The sequence below is a fragment of the Pocillopora damicornis genome, chromosome 1, assembly GCF_964200805.1.
Source record: "Pocillopora damicornis chromosome 1, jaPocDami1.2, whole genome shotgun sequence".
Taxonomy (NCBI): Eukaryota; Metazoa; Cnidaria; class Anthozoa; order Scleractinia; family Pocilloporidae; genus Pocillopora; species Pocillopora damicornis.
In genome coordinates, this window is record NC_142670.1 from 23441352 (window position 1) to 23467248 (window position 25897).

The window sequence follows — 25897 nt, forward strand, 5'->3', positions numbered from 1 at the left end:
CTGGTATCTGCCTTGTCTGTCATCTTGAACAAAACATTTACTATGTTGAATGATGGGAAAAAAATAAATTGTTTATTCTGGTAAAAGTGCGCCTAAACTATGTTTTAAAATCGCACAGAGTGCGTGAAGCCGACTAAATGTTTTATCGCGCACAAATTGTCGGGATGATTTTACTATGCGAACGGAAAAACTTGTGGCGACGAAACCCTGGGAAGAGAAGGAACAATTTTATAGGAATAGGAACTTTTAAAATACTATCAAGCCATTATTACATGTTGATTTAACGTTGCTTGAGACAATACAGTAGATAATTCAATAAACTATGAGCAATATTAAAAGAACGCATGGAAATTTCAAGAAACTGTGTAAGACGAAAAAAAAATTGTCATATTTGCAGCGCCATGATGATCGTGATCGTGATGACATTTGCGTAATTGTTGCCATGGTTCAGTGATGTTGTGGAGGGAACAAGGAAGTTCATATCTAAAGTTAATAATCGTTTTGGCTTGAAACCAGGTGTTTCTATGGTATGTTAGAAAGAATTATTGATCGGATATAGTTTGGAAGCTTTATGTTTGAATCTTCCTTGAACCTTTGGTTATTGAACCTTTATAGATAAATAACGGGTTTAAACGATCTTCGGGATTTTTGTTTCATAAAAAATGACGATAATCAGCAGCTTGTAAATGTTAATCAGCCAACTTATTTAAGATCGTATTTCTTTCTCGTTCAATAAGAATATATCATTTCTTCTGAAGTTTTTGTTGAGGTCGAGTCGTTATCACTTCACGTCTAGAACCGAAATTTCTGAATGGAGACTTTTAATCCTTGTACATTTGTTCTTCTATGGGCAGTTTAAGAACATCTAATGGAGGGAGATATCCGCACGCTAAAGAGCTTTGCATTAGGGTTGATTACCAATTCTTTAATAAATTTGGCAGGGTATTTATCTTTTGGTGGGAATGAATGAAAAATATGCTTGGTAAATATGCTGAAAATATGCTTGATCTTTTAAATTTTAGAAGTTTTTTTATCAAAAAGTTTAAAAGAACTTAACGTCTAAGTATCTGCTTTTCCTGGATTTTTTTCGCCGTCAATAAGACCTCCTCAAGAAATTAATCGAAATTTTTACAACGTTGTTCTTGGGACTAATTTCACTGTCTAATACGTATGTTAACATCGAGCAAAGCGGATAACATCCATTTGCGTCATTTGCATTTATGTCCACGGAGAACTGACAGCTACAAGCTTTTTTTTAAACTATTTTCGTAAGACGGTTTCGTTTATAAAAACAGGTCGATTTTGGACGCTTAAAGTACTGCTGGGAACTGGTGATCAACTTAAAACTTGAGCCATACGTGCGTGGTAGAAACAGAAAACCGTCCCCTTGAAGAAGTCATGGAAATTAGCATAAATTTCCTCTTTCTATGATCATCGGTCTAAATAACCAAAGACGATCATGTAAACTCGAATATGAAACTTTGAATTTTCAAAGACCTGTATAATGAGGAAAGCGAAAAAAGGTTTATAGAGGAAAGTTAATATCTTTTTCATGACGTAGCGATCATGAAAAAAAATCTGCGGATAGCTTTTATTAACGGCTTTGACTCTGTCTTCCTTAAAATAATATAGTTCAGGAAAACAAAACACACGAAAATGCTTTCTAGAAACCTTGTGTCTTCACAAAAGACAAGTGTTCATCGATGCTACCAATTTTTGTTCTCGTTTTATTGTTGTTTTTAACGTTTTTTGAGAGGGGAGGGGGGGATGGCCTTATTATGCTAAAAAATCAGGAATTTAAGATATAACAGCGGTAACAGCGACATAAAAAAAACGAAACAAAATAATTAAAAACATTAATTCAACTTGTCTTTTCCCTAAGCATTTTATGTGTTAACCTTCTTTATCGAAATAGATGTCTCAGCTGAAATAGTGAGGAAATCTCTGAGCGCGGAATTGAAACATTTGAAAATTGTCCTAAATACCTATGTTCTCAGATAGGCAAAGCCGCCCTACGTGCCACACGGCATGATGGGCATGAGTGAGTGAGTCAGATAGGCAAAAATCCGCAAATGAAGGTAGTATTCATTTTTCTCCATGTTCCCGTATTCTCCTCAGTGGGCTGGTTAAGTTACGCGAAACATATAATTTTTTTTTCTTCTTTTTCCTTTTTTTTCTATTATTTTTTTACAAGACAGCACGGTAAAAGTAAAGTTATAAGGAGAAAAAACCATAGACACCGTTTCTTCATAAATTCCTGTTCTTAAGAAGACCGTAGAAAATGAAATGGAGGCAATGCATAATTCAAGGCACGAATAAAATTTAGTGAATTTTTTGCCGCCTTGATTTTCTACAAGCCTGCTACTGACTACACACTATACTTTATTTCTTGCAAATCATTTTGCCATCTCCACCCGCAAATAGCAAAAGCTAGACGAGGCAGGCGGAGAGGAAAGGTTACAGCAGTCATAACAGATAATATAATAATTGTAAAGTAACTAAATAAACTATCTGGATAAATAAGAACTACTGAGAAAAACAAAAACAAAAACAAAAACAAAAACAAAAAAGCTAAAGTTACAAAATATATAGTCTTACAGAATGATATTACAATCAAATTTACTACCAACAGAACTATCAATTATATACATTGAGTCGAGGATGCAGAATTTGCCATTTTTTGTAGGAGAATGGGCACTTCAACATAATCGTCCTCTGCTTCCATTATCGAGAGCAAAAAGTCATGAAAATTTTTCTTAAAAGCTCCTTTGGAGAGTTGACGAAATTCGTTAGGAATTGCGTTCCAAAGTTTAGCTCCAAACCTGGAAAAAGAATCTTGATTTAAATTCAGTCTTGAAGTTTGAACATAATAATTTCCAGACGAAGAAAACCTGGTCTCATGCCTGTGCTTTGAATTAGCTTTAGTGAAGAAATCACAGATGTTAGACGGAGCATTCATGCAGGAAACGTCAAACATTATAGAAGATACTTTTTCAGCATATAACATTTGTAGGGGTAGAATTTTTGAGGAAATAAATAAAGGCACAGCATGGGCTCTACGTTCAGAAAAGTACATCAAACGAAGGGCTCGTTTTTGAAGCACGAGGATTTTTTTTAAATGGGTTTTGGCAGCTTGACCCCAAGCCGCCAAACCATATGTCAGATGAGGCAAGATCAATGATTGATAAATATTTAAAAGGGTTGTACGTGGGACGAAGTGCCTAAGACGGGCAACAACACCAACAGTTCTGCTTATTTTTAATGCAACATTATTTATTTGAAATTTCCAGCTTAAGTTGCTGTCCAATAGGACGCCAAGATATTTAACATGGTCTTCGCACTGAAGCGTGGTAGGAATTTGAGTACAGTTATCGATCATTTCAATGTTAATCGAGTAGTTCAACTTACGTTGATATGGACGAAAGATAACATAGTTTGACTTTTTAGCATTGAGCGTTAACTTATTTGCATTAAGCCAGTCAGAGACTTTGAGCAGTTCGCTATTGACGGTTTTTTCAAGAGATTTCAACTTAGAGTCAGCATACAACAAGCTCGTGTCATCAGCAAAGAGATAGAATGACAATTTCGCTGAAGAGTTGTGAATATCGTTAATATAGATTAAGAATAACAGAGGACCAAGCACAGACCCCTGTGGGACACCACATGAGATCACACATTCGGTAGATAAGTTAAAACCCACTTCAGTTACTTGTGAACGACCGAGAAGGTACGAGGCAAACCAAGCATTGATAATTCCTCTGATGCCATAATGATTAAGTTTTTGAAGCAAGATTAAATGGTCGACGGTATCAAAGGCCTTTTTTAAGTCTAAAAAGATCCCGCAAGTGAAAAGTTTTTGGTCCATATTGTTTTGTATGACATTAACGATATCAATAATGGCATGTTGCGTGGAATGGTTTTCGCGGAAGCCATACTGTGACTTAAATAGAATATCGTTTTTACCAAGATAGGATTTGAGGCGGTGGTACATTAATTTTTCAAATATCCGATTGAAAATAGACAGTAATGATATCGGACGATAATTACCAGGCTCAGTCTCATCGTCATTTTTGTACACAGGAACAACTTTCGCTTTTTTCAGTTTGGATGGAAAGATGCCCTTTTGCACAGATATGTTTATGATGATGGAGAGAGGGCCCGAGATAACGCATCTTGCGTCAGTTAAAATACGAATCGGACAAGAGTAGAGACCGTAGGTTTTATTTTTAGGGATCAAAAGTATCTCATGCTCAATTTCCTCTGGCGTAACTGGATCAAAGAAGAAAGAGCTTGGATTATAATTGGGAGACAAGTATTCGGTAAAAAAGCGAGATGAACGAGGTACGCGTGAAGCTAGGTTTTTACCGACCGAAGAAAAGTAGTTATTGAAGATGTTAGAAATCTCAAGAGGATCATTAGTTAAGCTTTTATCATCAGGACGTTTAAGGGAAGAAATGACTTGTTTTCTATTCTTTTTGTCGTTAATTAGCCTATTTATTCCATTCCAGGTGTTTTTCATATTGTTTAAATTTTCGGCAAAGAACGCGTGATAATAATTCTTTTTACTCAGTCGAGTAAGACTAGAAATTTCATTTCTGTATATTTTATAATTTACAAGATTACCCGATTGGAGGAGAGAATTTTTTATTTTGATGGATTTTCTAAGGCCACTAGTTATCCATGGTTTAGAGAACTGCTTAAGCTTGCGATTCGAAACAGTCTTTAAAGGAGCATGTTTGTCAACGAGTGCCAATAGTGTATTGTAAAAGTAAGAAAAAGCTGTATCGACATCAAACTGATCGCGAAAGTTAGTTTGGCTTACCAAAGCATCAGAGAGTTGAGAGTTGAACTTGCTCCTGGAATAACCAGAAAAGTCTCTGCGTTTTTGCTTTCCGCGTTTTGGCCGCTGAATAAAATTGTGAGAAATACAGAATTGTGAATAGTGATCGCTTATGTCAGAGATAATATTCCCACTGGTAATTTCAACATCAACTTTGTTTGTTAGAATATTATCAATTAGGGTGGCTGAGTTATTGTAAACACGTGTTGGTTTGTCAATAGTTGGGATAAATGAAAAGCTTTGAAGAGAAAGTAAGAAGTCCTGAGCATAACAGGAAGTTTCGGCATGAAGGAGGTTTATGTTGAAGTCGCCCATAATATATATTGATTTATTTGAGGTAATTAGTCTTTCAAGTTTATCATCAAAATATTCTTGGAAACGTTTGGGAGAGTTATGTTGTCTATATATGATACCACAAATGATGTTACTTTTCTGTGGAAGTTGAATTTCGATCCAAAGTGACTGGAAGGTTTCATCAGATACTTTTTCAATGACAGTATATTTCAGGGAATCATTAATATACAAACCAACACCTCCAGAAGCTAGAGGTGTCGGCACATATTCGAAAACGTATCCAGGTATGCATGGATTAAAATCCATTTCTTTACCACTGATTATTTTAGTTTCTGAGACTCCTATAATGCTAAATTCGAAATTTAACCCGTCCAATAGATGAACTTGAAAGTTTTCAAGATTTCGCTTAAGACTCCTGATATTATTATGTAAAAGAGAGAAGCTCGAATCACTGACACGACTGGGAAGTTCACTTTTAAATTTGTAGAAACTATATGGGGAGTAGTATCGACTATGGATACGATGATTATAGATACTATCACTCGGATTGGTGTCTTCAAGTGCGTTTAGCTTGAAAAGATTAAGGTCATAAATGCTAGAGAGTTTTTCTAGGTATTTTTTGGCCGGTAAATGAGAAGGTAAACAATTATTAAATTGACCATGAGCTAAGTTTACATTTAATCCAAAATATGGGAGCTCACGGAATAAAGATAGAGTATCGCGAGAGTTTAGATCGTTAGCACTCATGAATAAAACTAACTATTAAAAGTAGATGATAGTAAATACTTATCGAACTGATAATGTCAGGTGTCCGAGACAAGTCGCTGTAGACTACCAAAGTCCGTTATCTTTATCGGTCGGGAACCCTCACTCTTGCGTAAATAAATCGTGGAATTCTTGGCCCAGCAGAAGCGGTATTGGTTCTGTTCTTTAAATCTCTTCGCTTCAAACAACAGGTGTTGTTTTTTGGGGGTGAGGTGATCGAAGATTCTGACTCTGTCAAGAACACTATCAGCAGACAGACCAATATTTGATGGGTTGACTTGAGAGGCACTTTCTCGAGTTTCCATAACACTTGCTTTTGCAAGGCGTCTTACAAATTTACAGATGACCGGTTTCGGAGCGCCATTTTGCTGTCTCGAGGGGACGCGATGAGCAATGTCAATGTCCGACAGAAACACTTCTGCCCCCATCTCCTGGAATAATTTTACACACAGGGCGCTTGTTTCAGCTGCGGTTTCACTGCTTTTCTCTGGCAGGCCAATTATTTTTACATTAAATTGGTAGCTATATTCCTCAACCTCGTCAATGGCGTTGCCAACACGTGTGACTTCAGCGCTAAGCTTATTAAGACGACGGCTTAATGCCTTGAGTTGATCAACGACACCAGAATTAGACGCTGAGAGGTCGTCGTATTCGTCGCTCAGATACTGTAGACTACGAGACACGGTTTCATCATTCGAAGCATTATTAATGCTATTACCAGACGTAGCAGCTGCTTCAGCACCAAAGGTAATGGCCGAGTCGACCCGAACCTTCTCTTTCAGCTGCGTTATTTCCTTCGAAAGGGCGTCGACCTTATCCTTTAAATCTTGATTTTGTTGCTTTAGTGAAGTAACTGACTCTTTTGGCATTATTTCAGTTAAAATTAGTAACAAAAAGACAGATAGAAGCGGGAGCTCAAAATGAAACGTCCATCTTGGCTCCTGACCGCTGACCAAGCCCAACTAACCAACCAAGCCCTACTTAATGTTGTTACATGATTTTAAGAACCTCAATGCTGCAATGTTTCCGTGATGGCTAAAAGGTTCCATGGATTCTGTTTTCGATTATAAAACGACGAATGTAATGCTATTTTTTGCGTGGCTTTGAGGAGTTATCAATGAGTGGTGTTCCTTTAGCGGAAGTAGTATTGCTATGGCAGTCAGTGTTTAACTTCCCGAACTGATTATTTCATGAATGCTTGATTAAAAACCAGGCAAATCATAATTTATCCTTTGATGAGTGTAAGATGCAAGGTTCAGGATGAAGACTTAAACATACACGATGCTTCGCAAAGGAAATCTTACAAGTTTCACCACAATATTCTGTATTTCCAACATCTGCATTTCCTTGCTCGTTAATTCCATATTCTACATATGCACGTACTTACTTCGTTTCAAAGCGCCAATGAAACACATTTAATAAAAGATGGATCGTAATCGCTGTAAAATAAGTCCACATGAACTTTATTCGAACAGTTTGGTCCATACATAACTGCAAAAATAGCACTATTTAATTTATCGCCTGCCTAAATAAAGTATTTTCAGTTTTGTTGAAAACGCGAATGAGACCAGTCGACAGTTAAAAAACAATTATCTGATAACAACTCGTATGGTAAACAGGGCCTTAAGAGTGACGCTAGATGAGTTTCCTGAAAAATGCGGACGCCTTAGCTAAGGCAAACCCCATGTCCTGATAGCTGTCACAATTCTTTGCTGAAACATTTTCTTGAATTAATGCACAGTTCTTCGCCTCAGATATAAAACAAAAATGTAATGACTGCTTTAAGTTCTAAAGATTGTTTGAGAGTTTTTAATTTCAGAAAATAAACTATTCGTGCATTGAGACTACTAAAGTTGCAATTTAAACAACAGAGGCTTTAGGAACAGAAATGTGGATCGCACGATTTTTCCAATGTTTTATTTCTTTAATTATAATGAAGTTCAAAATTACTGAGCTATTTTTCAGTGGCATATCACACCTACTGAGAACTTAAACAATTTTAAGCGTAACTTGAAAATTCGAGAACCTTCCACCGAAGAATTAGGCAACCTGGTAAAATATATGAGATATAATTTATTAATGAGGTCATTTGGTGTCTTATAGAAAGACATAAACAGCTTCTGGTATCTGCCTTGTCTGTCATCTTGAAATGTATTGTTTATTATGGTAAAGTGCGCCTAAAGTATGTTCTAAAACTCCTACAGAGTGCGTGAAGCCGGCTAAATGTTTCATCCTGCACAAACTTAATTGTCGAGATGATTTTACCATGCGGACGGAAAACGTGCTTTTTGTCTAACTAACCCTGGGAAGAAGAGCGAACGATTTTACATGAATAGGAACTTTTAAAATAATTTCGAGTCGTTTTTACATGTTGATTTAACGTTGCATGAGACAAGACAGTGGACAATTCAATAAACTACGAGTAATATTAAAAGAACGGAAGCAAATTTCGAGAAACTGTATATGACGAAAAAAAATAGTCATTTTTGCGGCGCCTATAATTTATTTGAACTACACTGTCGACGACTTATTAAAAACTGTCTAGCTAAAAAATATTTAGCGAATAATTTTAAGTATTCGGCATATCAAGGAAAATTTATATCGCATCATGTTTAATCTGTTTGTCCTTACTGTCAACTTGAATTTGTATTGTAGCTCTGAAGCCCTTGAGATTCGAGCAAATCATTTGTATTGCATGTGCTTAACGTCCGTGAGTTATGTTCACTGTGGCTTTTGCGCAAAATGGAGCCGTGCAAACTTTGATAGAGAAATTCCAACACGAATCGTCAGCATTTGCTGAAAGACTCTCTCGAGGCCAGAGCAAGTTGCTTTTCAAACTAAAATTACACGACAGGTTGATTAAAGTCCTTTCTTAATTAGAGAACTAACTTTCAAAACCACAAACAAGTGCAACATTTATTAAGGCAAAAAGAAAAAAAATGCAGTTTTCCCTTCCCTTAAAAATCCACTCAGTCCCTACTTATTTTAGAGAAGTTCCATACACTGTAAGTGGGACCCTTTTGATTGATGCAAACATAAGAATGTTGTTGTATGTTTAGAGCTTTTGTGTATAGCTTATGCAACGGAAAGCTTAACGTTTCTCGAGGCTGGCAACATTTCCTTGTCAAAGACATCCTTTCCGTATTAGTTTTCATTAGCCACCCTTTATTATCACACGGTGGAGTTTCCATAGTTAAACACCGGATTATTTGAGAACTTGAAGGAAATCTTCTTAAACAACCTTTAAAAGCTACTTTAGACCGAATATGATGTTTCATAATGATAATTTGTCAACGGTACCAGCTGAAAATTACGCTAATTGCAAAATTTGAGATCGTGATCGTGATAACTATTGCGTAATTATTGCCATGGTTCAGTGACTTTGTAGAAGAAACAAGGAAGTTCTTATCTTAAGTTAATCATCGTTTTGGCTTGAAACCAGGTGTTTCTATGGTAACCATAGCAACCATATTGTTATAAAAGAAAGCACTTTTACCTCAAAAGCAGTGAAGACCAAAGAGCTTTGCATCTTGAAAGGTAAGAGTTTATCATATCGAACCATATTCTTTACGAAAAGGATATTTCCCCTTTAATCCTGTATACCAAAAGAAAAAGGCTGGCTCCACTCTCAAACAAGGTTATGGTGCGATTTTGAAAGCAAACTAACTCAAGGTCTTTTAAACAAAGGCAGATTATCACTACCCGGGATTTACTAACTGAGCCTTTAAATGTTTATCTCTATGCAACACGAAAGCTCTGGTAAACAATATGTTGCTCTGTTTACCACAAAAATTACCAAAAGGTCGCTGAAGTTTCAACTCCGTCCAAAATGTTTGATGTATTAGAAAGGATTATTCATCGGATATAGTTTGGAAACTTTATGTTTGAATCTTTCTTGCCCTTTTGGTTATTGGGCTTAGTAGATAAATAAAGGGTTTAAACAATCATCGGGATTTTTGTTTTATATAAGATGAGGATAAGCAGAAGCTTGTAAATGTTAATTAGCCAACTTTTCAAAGATCGTATTTTTTTCTCGCTCAATAAGAATATATTATTTCTTCTGAAGTTTTTGTCGAGGTCGAGCCGTTGTCACTTCGCATCTAAAACCAACATTTCTGAATGGACATTCGTTTTTCTATGGGCAGTTTAAGAACACATAGTGGAGGTAGATATCCGCGTGCTAAAGAGCTTTGTATTACGACTGATTATCAACTCTTTCAGACAATTTTAGGAGCGAAGTTTGATGAAAATAACACGTCTGTGTATTTTAACTCCAAACACTGACAAATGACAGCGGACTTAAACGGGAACATGACTTTTCTTTCGATTAAATGTCTATTATTAGCAAACTTGCCCTACGACAAATATTAAAAGCATAATAAGTTTTCCAAGGTGTTTATCTTTCGATAGGAATGAATAAAAAATATGCTGGATAAATATGCCGAAAATATTCTTCATCTGTCAAATTTAATTAAAAAGTCCAAGAGAACTTGAAGTCTAAATATCTGCTTTTCCTGGGGGGTTTTTGCCGTCAATTAGACGTTCTAAAGAAATAGATCGAAATTTTCACAATGTTGTTCTAAGGACTAATTTCAATGTCTAATAAGTATGTTAACTTGTAAAGATATTCCTGTGAGACCCACTTCTCTCCATCGAGGGAAGCGGGTAACATCTATCTGCGACATTTCTATTACTTTCCACATAGACTTGATAGCCCCAAGAATTTTGAATTGTTTTTTATGTTTTGATTGACCTCCATAGTATGGTTTCTTTGATAAAAACAGGCCAATTTTGGAAGCTTAATCCACTGCTAGGAGCTTGTGATCAACTTAAAACTTGCGCCATACGCGTGGGGTAGAAACGGAAAACCGTTACTTTGAAGCAGGCATGGAGTTTGTTTCATTTTCCATGTTCATAGCCTGGAATGCATTATTGACTAACTTGACTTTTGGAAAAGGTGAGTCGCAGACGGCGAATCATTTTTTATCCTTCGATTCACTTATGAGTACAACCTTATTTATATGTCTCCTTTATTTCTTTTGCTGATACAAAAAGAGTTCAAGTTACAACAACTGGCAAAGACTAAGTCAAGAATCCACATTCAGCATCCACCCATGATTTGAACTCATATTTGAAAAATTAAAGGGTATTTAGTAAAAATTTGTAATTGTTTCTTATTCAGAAAATTGTATATTAGATGCAAAACGACAAAAAACTTCGGTAAATTCGAAAGACTTCATTGAAAATGGTTACATTCCCATCCCTCCTCTCTCAATAACATGCACGTATTACACTATGTTATGTTCAATTTCCCTGTGTTTTATTAGGCGGGAATTTGATCTCTCTGCATCGTACGGAAGAACATTTTTATCGCACTTAACCATCTGAGAGAAATTATTTTTACAAGAGAACAGTGCTGACATATGGTAAAGAACAGTTACATTGTTTTGTTGCATATTCGTCCATAAACATAGCTTATCTATTAAAAGTTAAAATTTGGTATTGTGCAAGTCTAAGAGAAAGTTATTAGCACAAATATGTTGAATGATTAGTCTTAAGGTACTCACCTCAGTAGCAGGCGGCATCTGTCGACCGTTAAATTGCCGATTATTTCGATATTTCTGGTTTGAGAAATATCGTGTTTGACATTTTTAAAGTTTACTGTTTCTTTGAAAAAGTCGAATTTTCTAATGTATTCTGAATTTATTGATAGAAATATCTTGAACCCATAGATGAATCTTCTGCGTGATGCCAGACAAAGATGTCTTGTCTCAATGGAAATTAGCATAAAGTTCCTCTTTCTATGATAATCGGTCTCAATAACCAAAGGCGATCGTGTAAACTCAAGTAAGAAAAATCTGAATTTTCAAGGAGCTGTAAAATGAAGAAAGAGAAAAAAGGTTTATGAAGAAAAATGATTTTTTTTTATGACTTATCGATCATGAAATAGAAAAGGAACTTGAGAAAAATTTGTGTATAGCTTTTTTTCTATCTCCTCTAAAATAATATCGCTCAGGAGAAATAAAACACACGAAATGCTCTCTAAAAACCTTGTGCCTTCACAAAAGACAAGTGATACTCGATGCTGCCAATTTTTGTTCTTGTTTCTGCCTTTTTTACCGTTTTTGGGAGGGAGACGGCCAGAGCTATTTATCTAGGACCCGTATTATACATAAAGTTGGGAATTTAAAATATAGCAGCGGTAACAACGACATGAACAAAAACAATTAAAAAACTTTACTCAAATTTGTCTTGTTCCAAGCATTTTATGTGTTAACCTCCTTTATCTCAGCTGAAATCATGAGGAAATTTCTGAGCGCGGAATTGAGACGTAGAAAATTATCCTAAATACCTATGTTCTCAGATTGGCAAAAATCCGCAAATGAAAGCAGTGTTAATTTTTCTCCGTTTTCCCGTAATCTCCTCGGTGGGCTCGTTAAGTTACGCGGAACCTGCAATTTCTCTTTTTTTATTTATTTTGTTACAAGACAGCATACCAAAAGTAGAGTTATAAGGAAAAAAAGGATTTAGCAACCGTTTCCTTATAGACTCCTGTCCTTAAGAAGACCGTAGAAAATGAAATAGTGGCAACGCATAATTCAAGATACGAATAAAATTTATTGGATGTCTTACCACCTTGAAGTTATACGAGCCTGCTGCTTAATGTTCCTACATGATTTTAAAAACCTAAATGCTGTAATGTTCCCATGATGGCTAAAAGATTCCAAGGATTCTGTTATCGATTATAAAACGACGATGTAATGCCAGTTTCTGAGTGGCCTTGAGTTGTTTTCCTTCAACGGAAGCAGTATTGCATGGTAGTCAGCGTTTAACTTCCCGAACTGATTATTTCATGAATGCTTAAGCAAAAACCAAGAAAATCATAATTTACCCTTCGTTAAGTGTAAGATGAAAAGTTCAGGATGAAGACTATAACACACATGTTTGACAGTTTTCAATTTCAGAAATTGAACCATTCGTGCATCGAGACTAATACAATTGCAAATTTAAACAATAGAGACTTGAGGACTAGAAATGTGGATCACACAATTTTTCCAACGTTTTATTTCTTTAATTAAATTGAAGTTCGAAATTATTGAGCTATTTTTCCGTGGCATATCACATCTAATAAGAACTTAAACAATTATGAGCGTAACTTGAAAATTCGAGCAAATTCTACCGAAGAATTAGGCAAGCTTGAAAAATATATGAGATAATTTATTAAAGACGTCATTTTGTGGCTCATAAAAAGACATAAAAAGCTTCTGTTATCTGCCTTGTCTGTCATCTTGAACAAAACATTTACTATGTTAAGTAATAGGGGAGAAATGAATTGTTAATTCTGGTAAAAGTGCGCCTAAAAAAATTGTTTTAAAACTCCCACAGAATGCGTGAAGCTGGCTAAATGTTTCATCGTGCACAAATTGTCTGGATGATTTTATCATACCGGGACGGAAAACGTTGCGCTTCCTGTCTAAATTGTAGTGACGAAGCCCTGGGAAGAAGATCGAACGATTTTACAAGAATAGGAACTTTTGAAATAATTTCGAATCATTATTACGAGTTGATTTAAGGTTTCTTGAGACAAGACAGAGGACAATTCAATGAACTATTAGTAATGCGAAAAGGACGTAAGCAAATTTCAAGACAGTGTGTATAACGAAAGAAAGGAAGTTATATTTGCAGCGCCATTATTTTATTTGAACTACACTGTCGATGACTCATTAAAAACCGTCATGCTAAAAAATATTTAGCAACAGCTTTTAAGTATTTGGTATATCAGCGTAAATTTACATCGCATTTTTTTAAATCTTTTTGTCCTCATTGTCAACTTGAACTTGTATTGTAGCTCTTAAGCCTTTGAGGTGCGGGCAAATCGTTTGTATCGCGTGTGTTTGACGTCCGTGAATTATGGTCATTGTGGCTTTCGCGCAAGATGGAGCTGTGTAAATATTCACCGTAAATTCCAACACGAATCGTCAGTATTTTCTCAAAGACTTCCTCAAGGCCAGAGCAAGTTTTCAAAGTAAAATCGCGCGACAGTTTGATGAAAGTCCTTTCTTAATTAGAGAACTAACTTTCAAAACCACAAACATGAGCAAATTTTTTTTCTCGCTTAGTAAGAATACATCATCTTTTCTGAAGTTCTTGTCGAGGTCGAGTCGTCATCACTTCACATCTAGAACCGAAATTTCTGAATGGAGATTTTTAATCCTTGTACATTTGTTCTTCTATGGGCAGTTTAAGAACATCTAATGGAGGGAGATATCCACGCGCTAAAAAGCTTCGTATTAGGGTTGATTATCACCTGTTTCAGTTGATTTAGGGGGCGAAGTTTGTTGAGAATAATGTGTCTGCGTATTTTAACTCCAAAAACTGACAAATTAAGGCGGGCTTGAAACGGGAACATGACTTTTCTGTTAATTAAATGTCTATTGTTACCAAAGTTGCTACACGTCAAATATTAAAAATACAATTAAATTTTGCAGGGTATTTATCTTTTAGTGGGAATGAATGAAAAATGTGCTAAACAAATTTGCTGAAAAATATGCTTGATCTTTTAAATTTTGAAAGTTCTTTTTATCAAAAAGTTTAAAAGAAATTAACGTCTCAGTATCTGCTTTTCCTGGGGTTTTTTGCTGTCAATTAGACCTTCAAAAAATTGATCGAAATTTTTACAACGTTGTTCTGTGGACTAATTTCACTGTCTGATACATATGTTAACATTTAAAGATATTCCTAGGAGATCTAATTCTCTCCATCGAGCGAAGCGGATAACACCCAATTGCGTCATTTGCATTAATGTCAACATAGAACCGACAGCTACAGGCCTTTTTTTAAAATTTATTTTCATAATACGGTTTCGTTCATAACGACAGGTCGATTTGGGAAGCTTAATCCACTGCTGGGAGCTGGCGATCAACTTAAAACTTGCGCCATACGCGCGTGATAGAAACAGAAAACCGTTACCTTGAAGAAGGCATGGAATTTATTTCATTTTTCATGTTCATAGCCTGGAATACATTATTGACTAACTTCACTTGTGGAAAAGGTGAGTCGCAGACGGCGAATCATTTTTTATCCTTCGATTCACTTATGAGTACAACCTTATTTATATATCTCCTTTATTCTCTTTTGCTGATACAAAAAGACTTAAAGTTACAACAATTAGCAAAGACTAAGTCAAAAACTGACATTGATCATCCACCCAAGATTGGAACTCGTTTTTGAAAAATTAAAAGGTATTTAACAAAAATGTTTTATCTTTTCTTTATTCAGAAAATTGGATATGAGATGCAAAACGACAAAAAACTTTGGCAAATACAAATTACTTCGTTTACAAGAGAACAGTGCTGACATATGTTAAAGAATGCCTACAATGTTTTGTTGTATATTCGTCCATGAACATAGCTTGTCTATCAAAAGCTAAAATCGAATATTGTGCAAGTCTCAGAGAAAGTTCAAGTTAGCAAAAATATATTGAAGGATTAGTTTAAAGGCACTCACCTCAAAAACAGGTGACATGGCAACCGTTAAATTGCTGGTAATTTCAATATTTTTTGTTTGAGAAATAGTGTTTGACTTTCTTCCTTTGAATTTACTATTTTACAGGAAAAAGTCAAATTTCCCAACGTATACTGAATTTATCGATAGAAACATCTTGAACCCGTATATGAATCGCCTGCGTGATGCCTGACAACAATAGCTCGTCTTAATGAAAATTAGCATAAATTTCCTCTTCTATAATAATCAGTCTAAATAACCAAAGGCGATCGTTTAAACTCGAGTAAGAAACTCTGAATTTCAAGGACCTGTGTAAAGAAGAAAATGAAATGGTTTATAAAGAAAAATGATTTGTTTTCATGACTTATCGATCATGAATTAGAGAAGATCATGAATGAGAAGGAACTTGAGAAAAATTTGCGGATAGCTTTTTTTAAACGGCTTTTGTTCTATCTCTGCTAAAATAATATCGTTTAGGGGAAACAAGAAGATACGAAATGCTCTATAAATATCCTTTCTTCACATGTAATGGTCGCTACTGCTAATTTTCGTTTTTGTTTTATTTTTGTTTTTAAACTGTGGGAGGGAGGGAGGGATGGGGTTAATTACCTTGTGCCCTATTACACAAAATATTCAAAATTATGATAAATTACAGTAACAGTAAAAGATTGACGGATCGTATTCTTTACGGATTTTGTCCTATCTCCCCTAAAATAATATCGCTCCGGAAAATAGAGAGGCTGAACCCTCTCTCTAAAAGCCTTGTGTCTTCACAAAAGAAAAGTGATGGTCGCTGCTACCAATTTTGTTTTGAAAGTTTTTCTCAGTGGGGAAGGGGGCGGGGTGTAATTATCTAGTGCCTTATTATACAAAATATTCCGAAATTGTGATATAAGAGTGGGCACAGCGTGATCAAAAAACAATTATAAACCTTATTCAAATTTGTCTTTTACGCAAGCATTTTATGTGTTAACCTACTTTATCGAAATAGAAGTCTCCGCTGAAATTATGTAGAAGTCTCTGATCGCGGAATTGAAACTTGGAAAATTGTCCTAGATACTTATGGTCACAGAAAGACACAAGTCAGCAAATGAAGGTAGTATCAATTTTTCTCCATTTTCCCGTAGTAATGGTTTAATTGAGATCACACTTCTTTGTTTACCAAGCGTGTTATTTTGCACGCTTAATAACTGGAATCGTGAGTTTATTTCTGTATGAAAAGAAAAAATTGTTTTTATTATATTTTGATTGCTTTATTTCAGAGCGAGATCGCACAATGCTGTTTCCAGATTACTTCTTCTTTGCTAAAAGACGTTTGATGAACCATAAAATCGAAACTAAATACGTCAAAGACTTGGATCACTGTGAGCTTTTTTGCTACATGAACGACAACTGCGTCAGTGCTAACTTCAAAAAAGAGCCAGAGACTAGAGGAATCGCTTATATCTGTGAACTGAATAACGCCACTCATCTTGAATACGATACTGACCTGATGACTGATGCTGATTTTTATTATCGAGGCTCAAAGGTAAAATATAAGGTATAATTCAAATTCAGCAACTCGGTGATGAATCGTGGAAAACAACCGACGTTTAACAAAACTTAAGTTCGTTCATTCATGTATCAATTATTCAATACATCGATCTTCCTTCTTTATTATTTTTTTCTTTTTTCGTTTCAGAACGCGTGCGGTAAAAACCCACCTTGTCAAAATAATGCAACTTGTCAGTCCGGTTTCACAATCAAGGGATATCGATGCTCGTGCCCTCCTGGATTCGAAGGAGAACATTGCCAAAAAGGTTAATTACAGAATAGACCGATAAGAACAAAATATATCCTGGAGTATTTAAACCGCCATATTTATATATCACGTTTGGCCGTCGAGTGTGTATCTTAACGGAAGACTACCAAGGCTGATCTTTGACGACTGATATCCAGCTACAGTTTGGAATGGTGTCTAGAGAGAGATTCCGTTGCAGTGGAAGTTTTGGTTTAATCTAAATGAAAAATTAATCTGTCACAATGATAACTAACGAAATGCTTTTTCATCTCATAAGAGTTTAAAAGACAATGTATATCTCACTCGTGTAATCACTACCGTTGTAGAATTTTTCCTTTCTTTCCCATTTTTTCAGATATTGATGAATGCCAAAAAAACACTCACGATTGCCACCTGAACGCTACTTGTCGATACACAAATGGATCCTTTGTGTGCACCTGTTTATTTGGATTTAACGGAGATGGACGGAACTGCACAGGTAATTGCCTCGTTATGACTTTGAGAAATGTTAGTTTGCGTGAGTTTGTTTGTTTTTATACTCCAAGAATCGTGATTGAAAGCCTGTCATTTCTCAGACATCGACGAATGCGCAAGAAATCTTTCTTGTCATGTGAATGCTAACTGTACCAACACCATTGGATCACACGTATGTACATGCCACACTGGATACACTGGAGATGGACAGACTTGCTCAGGTGATTTTAATAAATTTCCTACAATGCTCAGAAAAGTCCTTTTTGATCGAAGAGAGACAATCTTCATCGCTCCTATTTCTATGCATACAGTCCCAGCTATTTAAAGCTAATGACAAAATGCTGAACATTTTTGTTGACCAGCTTTCTCTTTAATAGAACATAGTGACCAACAACTCTCTGGAGACAACTCTCGCACTTAATGATCAAAATGAGGGGGTTTATACATGTATCATACTCCAAGAATCGTGATTGAAAGCCTTTCATTTTTCAGATGTTGACGAATGTGCAAAAAATCTTTCGTGTCATGTGAATGCTAACTGTACCAACACCATTGGATCACATATATGTACATGCCACACTGGATACGCCGGAGATGGACAGACTTGCTCAGGTAATTTTAGTGAGTTTCTCTCAATCCCAGCCATTCAAAGCGGAGAGTAATCTAAAACGTCCTTTTAACTCAAATTATGATGCCAGATGTAGTCAAACATTTCTCCTAAAATGTAGTTCTACTCCATAATTCACCCTTATTAGAAATGGTGGATTATTTCACTTTGTCCAAAAATCTTTTGAGATTAGGTTTTGCAGTATTTTGTACAGGTGTTCATTGTATATTGATCAACCAAAACATTTTTCATCTTAACACCCAATTGTGGGCTGTAACGTGGTGCGTTTGATCCCCATCAGACATCGACGAGTGTTCACAAATGAACATCTGTGATGAGCATGCCTCCTGCAGTAATAACCAGGGCTCCTACAGTTGCGCCTGTAATCCTAAATACATCGGGGATGGTTTGACTTGTAAAGGTTAGTCTCTTTTAATCCATGCCTTAAAAAATTTGTAAAGATAGTACTGGCTGAACTCGCTGTCAATAATGTTGAGTGAATGGCTATTCTTGTTTGGCCATGTAACAAATCACGTTAGTTTTTAGAGCCTTTAGTTTGCTCGAACGTCCTTCGACAAACCATTGAGGAAAAAGAAAGATATATTTTATTTTTTTGAAAGACTTGATGTGCATGGTTTTTGTCTTACAGGAGAGAAAACAATGGCCCCATTATTTATTGTTGATGACGCATAAATGTTCTTGTAAATAGAATTATTATGAGGCTGTGTCTCGAAAGGATTAAAAGCAATCAACCAGCATAATCTGATTGGCTAAAATCGATGTTGACCGCGGTTAAGATTTTCCCATTTTGGCGTATTAAGGTGATTCCTAAGAAGAAAAAAATTACCTGATAATTTTTTCAATCTTTCCTTAAATGTTCCCTAACAATGTCTTTTTCGGAAGATACAATAAGAAAGACAGGTCACCGTGCTTGTTTGAGAGAAATGACGGGCCAAACTTACCCCATTTATGCCTCTACTAGCAGTTTTTCACGCGCGTCATTTCACGGTACATTTTTCGGTAACAAATTGAATCTTGCGATCAGTCTAAAGGAGATTCCTTAGTATTGCACTGGGCATCCTGTGCTGCGTAAAAAAATCACGTAATCAGGCGAATAAGCGCGTGGGAATTCCGAGAGCACGGTATTGCTTTTTAATAAATGGACCCTGCAAAGAGGTACGATGCTCTTTAGCTCTTTAACGAGCACGGTGACCTCTCTTTTCCATTGCTTAATTTTAGTGTACAATTTAGCCCCTTTTTATTGGAGAAATTAAAAATCATCTTGATGATGAAATTATGACCTTGAGAGCAACGACTCGAGGAACGTTTCAGGTCAATGCCGATTAAAATTACTTGATTTTTCACAAATTGTATATAAAATTGTTCCCTACTTTCAAGACTTTGTGCCTTTCAAGTCTTTTTTTTTTAATTTTTTCTTTAAAAACCCTTGCCTCCAGCTAGATCATTTTAATAGTAATTAATGGAAGAATAAATACCTAAAATTAGGAAGCAAGCAAAGAGAATAAGGAAAACATAGATAAATTAAACACTTGGAGGGTTGGGAAATTTCTTGAAAGTTATGCGAACCCTCGACTGTGTGTCGGGTTTGCATAATTTCCTCAAATTCTTCCAACCTTCTCTCGTGTTCAGATGAGAGTATGTAAACACGGAAAAAAGGTCCTCTATTGCTTGAGCAGTAATCGGCTCCAACGAAGTTGTCCAGGCGTATCTGCTCAGTTCGAAGAAAAACTATTTACTATATTACAATTCCACTACGACATAGAGAACTTTTTCACAGTCAAATAATTTTAGCTTTAGGCAATTTTTGTGGGAGCACTTATCACCAAGTTTTTTGACTTTACAGTAATCAGCAACCTTTTCTGTGGTCAGTAGAGTTGTATGAAAACCCATTCCCTGAGAGATCGAGCAACAGACACGCATTAAAACTTGTTGTATGTGGTAACTATTCAAGGATTTTGCATCGAGGCTGTATGACAAACTCGGCCATTTGTCCTCATTCAATAGGTAGAGAATAATACATGGGAGCGTGTCGATACGGAATTTCTCTTCGAGTGTTCAACTCACTGTCTTATGAGTGAGAGCAGCGAACGAGTAAGGTGTCGAGCAAGAGAATATAAACTAAACGGTTAAGAATATATGAAAGTCATTTATTTGAACTGCGGACTTTCATATATTCTTAACCGTTTATTTCATCACTTCACGGGTTTTTTACCAGCTCCCAGTTGGCTTGTTAGCTCAGTTGGTAGAGCGCTACACCGGTATCGCAGAGGTCATGGGTTCAAATCCCGTACAGGTCTGAATTTTTTTCAGGCCTTATTTTCACTACTGCCTAAGTAGTGCACATTACTGCGAGGATCACTTTCATTCACAAGAATAGAAACTGCTATAATTTCTTGGTATCGAGTTGAACACGAGAAGAGAAGTTCCATAACTGCTACCAACCATGTATTATTTTGTTTATCATAGAATCAAAATAGGCCTTTACTGAGAGGAAGGGTCTAAAGAATGACATTATAGGTTTCACAGTCCGCTAAAAAAAAAAGTCGTAAAGCGCGATAAGGCTCAAGACAAAGAAATGGCAAAATTCTCAAAATTTGCAGTTATTGACTTTTTCCTTACCGAAAGAATAAATATTTCCACGTGTATGGCCACAAACAGCTTGTGGCAAATCTTTCAGTTGTCGATTTTCGTTATCAGCTGCGAAAACATACCATTGCCCAGGTCAAGTATGTAACTTTCAATTTTTCTTCTCGTATTTAGTTTTACTTCCGCTTCTTGGAAATTTTAAAAGCCATTGTCCGTAAGAAATACGAATTTTTTTGTGTTTTTAGCAGTCATAATCCAAGAAAATCTCGACAAGCAACCCTGGATTGAGAACGGTCAACGCTTTGCCATTCATTTATTAACCTTACACAGCTGATTGGTGATATTAAACAAATGTAAAAAGTTACCGTAATATTGTAGGCGTGCTGTTACGGCTTTTCACAGGGGGGGGGAAATCCTTCTTAAACACCGCAGTTTATGTAATAATTTTTTTTTTCCTTAAGCTTTCTTATAAAGAAAAATATACAAAATATCGCATTAACCGAAATTTAATTTTTTAGCCGATCCGTGCTATAATTACAGAAACCTGAGCGATGCTGACAGAAAGAGCACTTACATCACGCCCTTCGATGGAGAAGAATGTGACGTCGATCCCTCATCCATAATATTCGGGAAGTGGCATCGTTTCGTAGGAGATGCAGGAACAAAAATGCCAACCCAGTGCGTACCGGAGCGGAGATGTGGTGCGGACTTCTCAGGCTGGCTAAAAGGTGGTCACCCCACATTGGCAGATGGTGAGGTTTCCTCCAAGGTCTGTTTTACCAAACGAGGAGATTGTTGCAAGAAATCAATAAATATTAAAGTGAAAGACTGCGGATCCTACTTTATTTATAAACTACTAAAGGTACCTGGTTGTGATCTGCGCTACTGTGGCACAGACTAAATGTTATAAGCAAGTCATTCTGCACAGTGAAAGGATTCACAAATCCATTTATTGGCACGCACATGTACATCACATGTACAGTTTTTTGGTAAATGTTAAACAGTGAGTAGTTTCCAGACAAGAGTACCATTGGACCGCGTGGTTTGGTCTTCCACATGAGAGGACTCTTAAAAATTGTCGCTGAAGGTAGTGAGTAATAGTGACTGACATTTTTATAACCTCGGCTGAAATCATCGTCAGAGTCGACTGAACAATTGTTGTTTATCCGAGTATTAGAACAGACCCCCACCACCCCTCCCCCAGCTAATGTCAACAGCTATATATGGGCATTTGTGAGCTTCCAAATAATCTTAATTTCATCTCTATCTATTCCAATCGAAGAGATCCACAAACTAAGTTTTAAGCACAACTTTGAGCATTGCATTTTACTTATTACTAAACGTTTTGAACTCTTAATGTTTACTTAGGTCGTTAGAAACTAAAGCAGCTTAGGTGTGTTGTAGATAGAGACTGTAAATAATTTCTAGAATTCTAAGTCACTGCGCGCGAAATCGATACTCAAACTTTATGATGATATAGCATGGAAAATAAGAACATTCAATAGGCTATGTAATTATGATGTAATTCTTCCACATTAGTTTTGTTGTAAGCTTCGAATTCCGGAATGTTTTAAAATACGTTGTGATAGTATGTAAGGACTCAGTCAGTTAGGAGTAGTAGTTTCTTTTGTCAGAAAAGACCAACCTCTATCAAAAGATAGCTCGGTACTGTGATATACTCCAAAGATTGTGTATTTTGAGATGATTTGGAGGCAATAGTGAGTCTTTATAGTGGGGTTAAGTAAGTTTTTAAATGACAATTATTGTATTGCCTATAGGAGTAGTTCCTGAGAAAGAATTATTACACGTTGTTTAATTAAATGGTTTAAAATTGTAGGAGTATAGTATTCCTTATTTCAAATAAATCATACCTTAACAGGTGAATCTTGTAGGAAAGTGTGTTGGGTGAAATGGGGAAAATCGCAATGATGTCTACGCTAGTAGCTCTTACACCAGCCATTCTAAAAAAAGGCAAAACAACACCAAAAAGAGGTTCCAAATGACGACCAGTTAAAACCTAATTTAACAACCTTTTCAGGCTTATTTGTGTGGATGTAACCAGTAAAGGTAAGACGTGATCTGTTACTCTGGTTGCTGTAGTTATAACTGAAAATGAGCCTATGAAAAATAGCACGTTTAAGTAATCAGAGTTTTGCATGTCTTTTTTGCACTTTAGAAAATATAAATTGACTTTCCCAAAGGCCAAACCCTCTTATCACCTGCTATTCAAATTCTCTACATGTAATAATGAATTATCACTTTCCAGATGTCAGTAAACAAAACCGATTCCACTTTATCTTTTTGTTGTTGTTAAAGGTACTGTCTCTAGTGTTGTTGAAGCGCAAAGTTCATCATATTCCTTCGGGTGAATAATCTATAATCTTCGGAAAGTTTCCGAACTTTAGGAAGTAAGAGATTAATCTGTTGAGATATCTCTTTCCTTTAGTGAGACATAAATCTCCATCTGGTACCTTTTAAATATATTAATATTATCTAGGTTTGATTAGATAATAATCTCGACTTTTTTAATGAGCTTTCCTTTAGAATTTATGAAGACGAATTTCTGAGAGAAACAAGTTGATCAATTCTCCCTTTAGTCAGTTATTTGATAGAAAAGATCTTTTCAAGAAATCCCACAGAATTGGTATCTCTAAGACAAAATTAAACGATACAATCGACTCGTTATCAACATATCCCGGGCAATAATAAACTATCAGACTTAAAAAACGTTAAAAAATAATTACAAAATAATTACAATTAATTTTAAAATGAATACTTAAATTTGTAGCCGATCCGTGTTATGGAGAAGAGTGAGGATAATAGAAATTCCATTGACGATACACCATGATCCAGTGTTTTGTGATACAAAACTTTCCGAGGGATGGTACTGTTTCGTGACAGCTGTAAGAACTAGAACTCCAGAAGAAGAGAAACTCCATATCTACGCGCGCCTATGTATTATTCTCTATTTATTTCTCTTCATAATCATTACTTCACTATTTTAACTCTATTTTATCTTCTTAATTGTTGGCCTAGGCGAGATATCCGGTCTGGTTGAATGGTGACCATCCCATAATGTGAAATGGTGAAGTCCAAAGGATGGTCCACTTTGGCACGATTAAAGCAATTGACGAGTGTTACTAGAAGATTTCTGAAAAGAAAAATTATGACATCAGATGTATCTACAAAATTGTTTTGAACAAGCTGTGAACTGTGCTTGAGTGGTTCGGACTAAATTTGAAGCAAATAAATGCACGTAATGAAAGGATTCACCTATAAATACGTGCAGGCAGATGTGTATCCTCCCCTCAGTCCTCTCCTTATTAACATGACGCGTGAGAATTTATTAGGTACTCAGATCCTCTTTGAAAGTTGAATCTTTATACAGGATCAAATCAACAGTTCGAGCGCACGGGGCAAGTTAGGGACGAATTACACTTAGAATATAGCAGCCCATTGAACATGGTGCGTTGCCTAATTTAAATAGCGCTTCGACACTTATGACCCCCTTACAAATTAAAAAGAAAAGTAACACAAAAAACCTAATTTACCAACGTTACTGTCTTGTTGCCTTATCTATTATCATCTCGTCTCTCGGGACGATCCAAAATCATTTCACCTAGGGTGTTTGCGCCCTTGGTTATCTGCTTGCAGGTTCTCATAGCTTCTAAAACCGTAGAATATTTCTTTTAAATGTAAGTTTCCGGCACTGACCTTTATGAATTTGACAGCGACGTCTTCTGCTTTTGTTTGTTTCCTTTTGTTTTGCTTTATTTTTTCAAGGTACGTCTATAAACGAGTCTATGTAGCCGTTCAGAAATCTTTGCGAGAAGAACTACACGTAAATATTTGATTTTATAAACTTATATCACTCACGCTTCCACTGACCTCATCCCCCATAAGAAAGATCTACGTGTGTCCCTAACCCAAAATAATTAATGATAACAATGAGTTTCCGACTTATAGCATTTTAAGAGACGCGCAATAAGAGTGAAAGGTTTAAACAAATCAAAAAGTTCGTATTTGATCAACAAAATTATGGCTGTGTTTAGATGTTAACATCTAAGTCAAGTTCTCATCTTTATAACAGAGCTCAGAGTTCTCATCTTAATAACAGAGCATCAACAAAAGCACGGAACTTTTTCTCGATTTAAACTCGACGTGCGGAGATCAAGCTTTAAACCTGTCCCTTTTCCAGACATCTCCTTAATTACTTCAAGCCACATCCTTCATTCCATATCCACTGGCTTCAGTGACGGCAAAGGAAGAGTAAAAAAATTATATTTTGATCTTTTAGGAATAACAATTACACCTATTCAAACCCTTTGAATATTCATTACACATTATGACGTTGAAATTAGCATAAACTAACTGTGTAATTGGTTGCGAACCTTCGTTCTGTTCTGTTGGTCCTCTCGATGGTTCCTTGTTCTCCCACCAGCTGCTATAATGTCTCAGCCTTCGGAGATTATTGCCCCTTTACAGTCAACAAGTGGTGTCGTCCCTACGACTGGGAATACTTCTGGTAGTTCTGGCAATCTCAGTGAGGTTCCTTCAACTCAAGCCGGTTCAGGTGCCAATTTAACTCCACCGACAACCTCGGCTTCGGCTAATACTTCTACAGAGAGAGATATATTGTGCTTTTTTCATTGCTTGAATTATCGTTCTATGGCTCAGACGATTGTTTATGCCGGTGTTTTAGTCATTTGTTCCGCCGAGCCAGGCAAATTTAATTCTCTTCGGCAGCTTTGGAGAATTTTGTGCAATTTTGCTTGTCTCATAGCCTTAGGTTACCCCCTTTTATTATTATTTTTTCTCGGATATAAGTCTGAATTTTTGTGGTCTAGTAGCTAGCACGAATGCCAGAGTTCTTCTTGCTTTCATTTCGCTGGTTGTCTTTTTGCATCATCGTTTTGGTAAAGTTTCCGCACAGCCCCATACTATTGTGAAATAAATCTGTTTTCCCAATGGAAAAGTATTGTTTTAGTTATTGTCTTCTATATTCAAGAACTGAATGCATAATATA

At 36.1% G+C, this 25897-nt stretch overlaps 2 protein-coding genes and 1 pseudogene across 3 annotated transcripts in view; 2 read left to right on the forward strand and 1 right to left on the reverse strand.

Moving 5' to 3' along the window:
• Positions 1–25897, forward strand: part of LOC149052844 (uncharacterized) — a 327679-nt pseudogene that overhangs the window by 270094 nt on the left and 31688 nt on the right. The window lies entirely within an intron of this gene.
• Positions 5796–6849, reverse strand: LOC113664666 (uncharacterized). The gene has a single exon (XM_089205821.1). It carries the CDS (start codon positions 6766–6768, stop codon positions 5938–5940), a length of 831 nt encoding a protein of 276 aa, XP_089061947.1. The 5' UTR covers positions 6769–6849; the 3' UTR covers positions 5796–5937.
• On the forward strand, positions 10787–22755 carry LOC149052856 (uromodulin-like). Its single transcript, XM_089205931.1, has 5 exons — positions 10787–10856; positions 16666–16931; positions 17085–17202; positions 17539–17661; positions 21390–22755. Exons 1-5 carry the CDS (start codon positions 10787–10789, stop codon positions 21770–21772), a joined length of 960 nt encoding a protein of 319 aa, XP_089062057.1. The 3' UTR covers positions 21773–22755.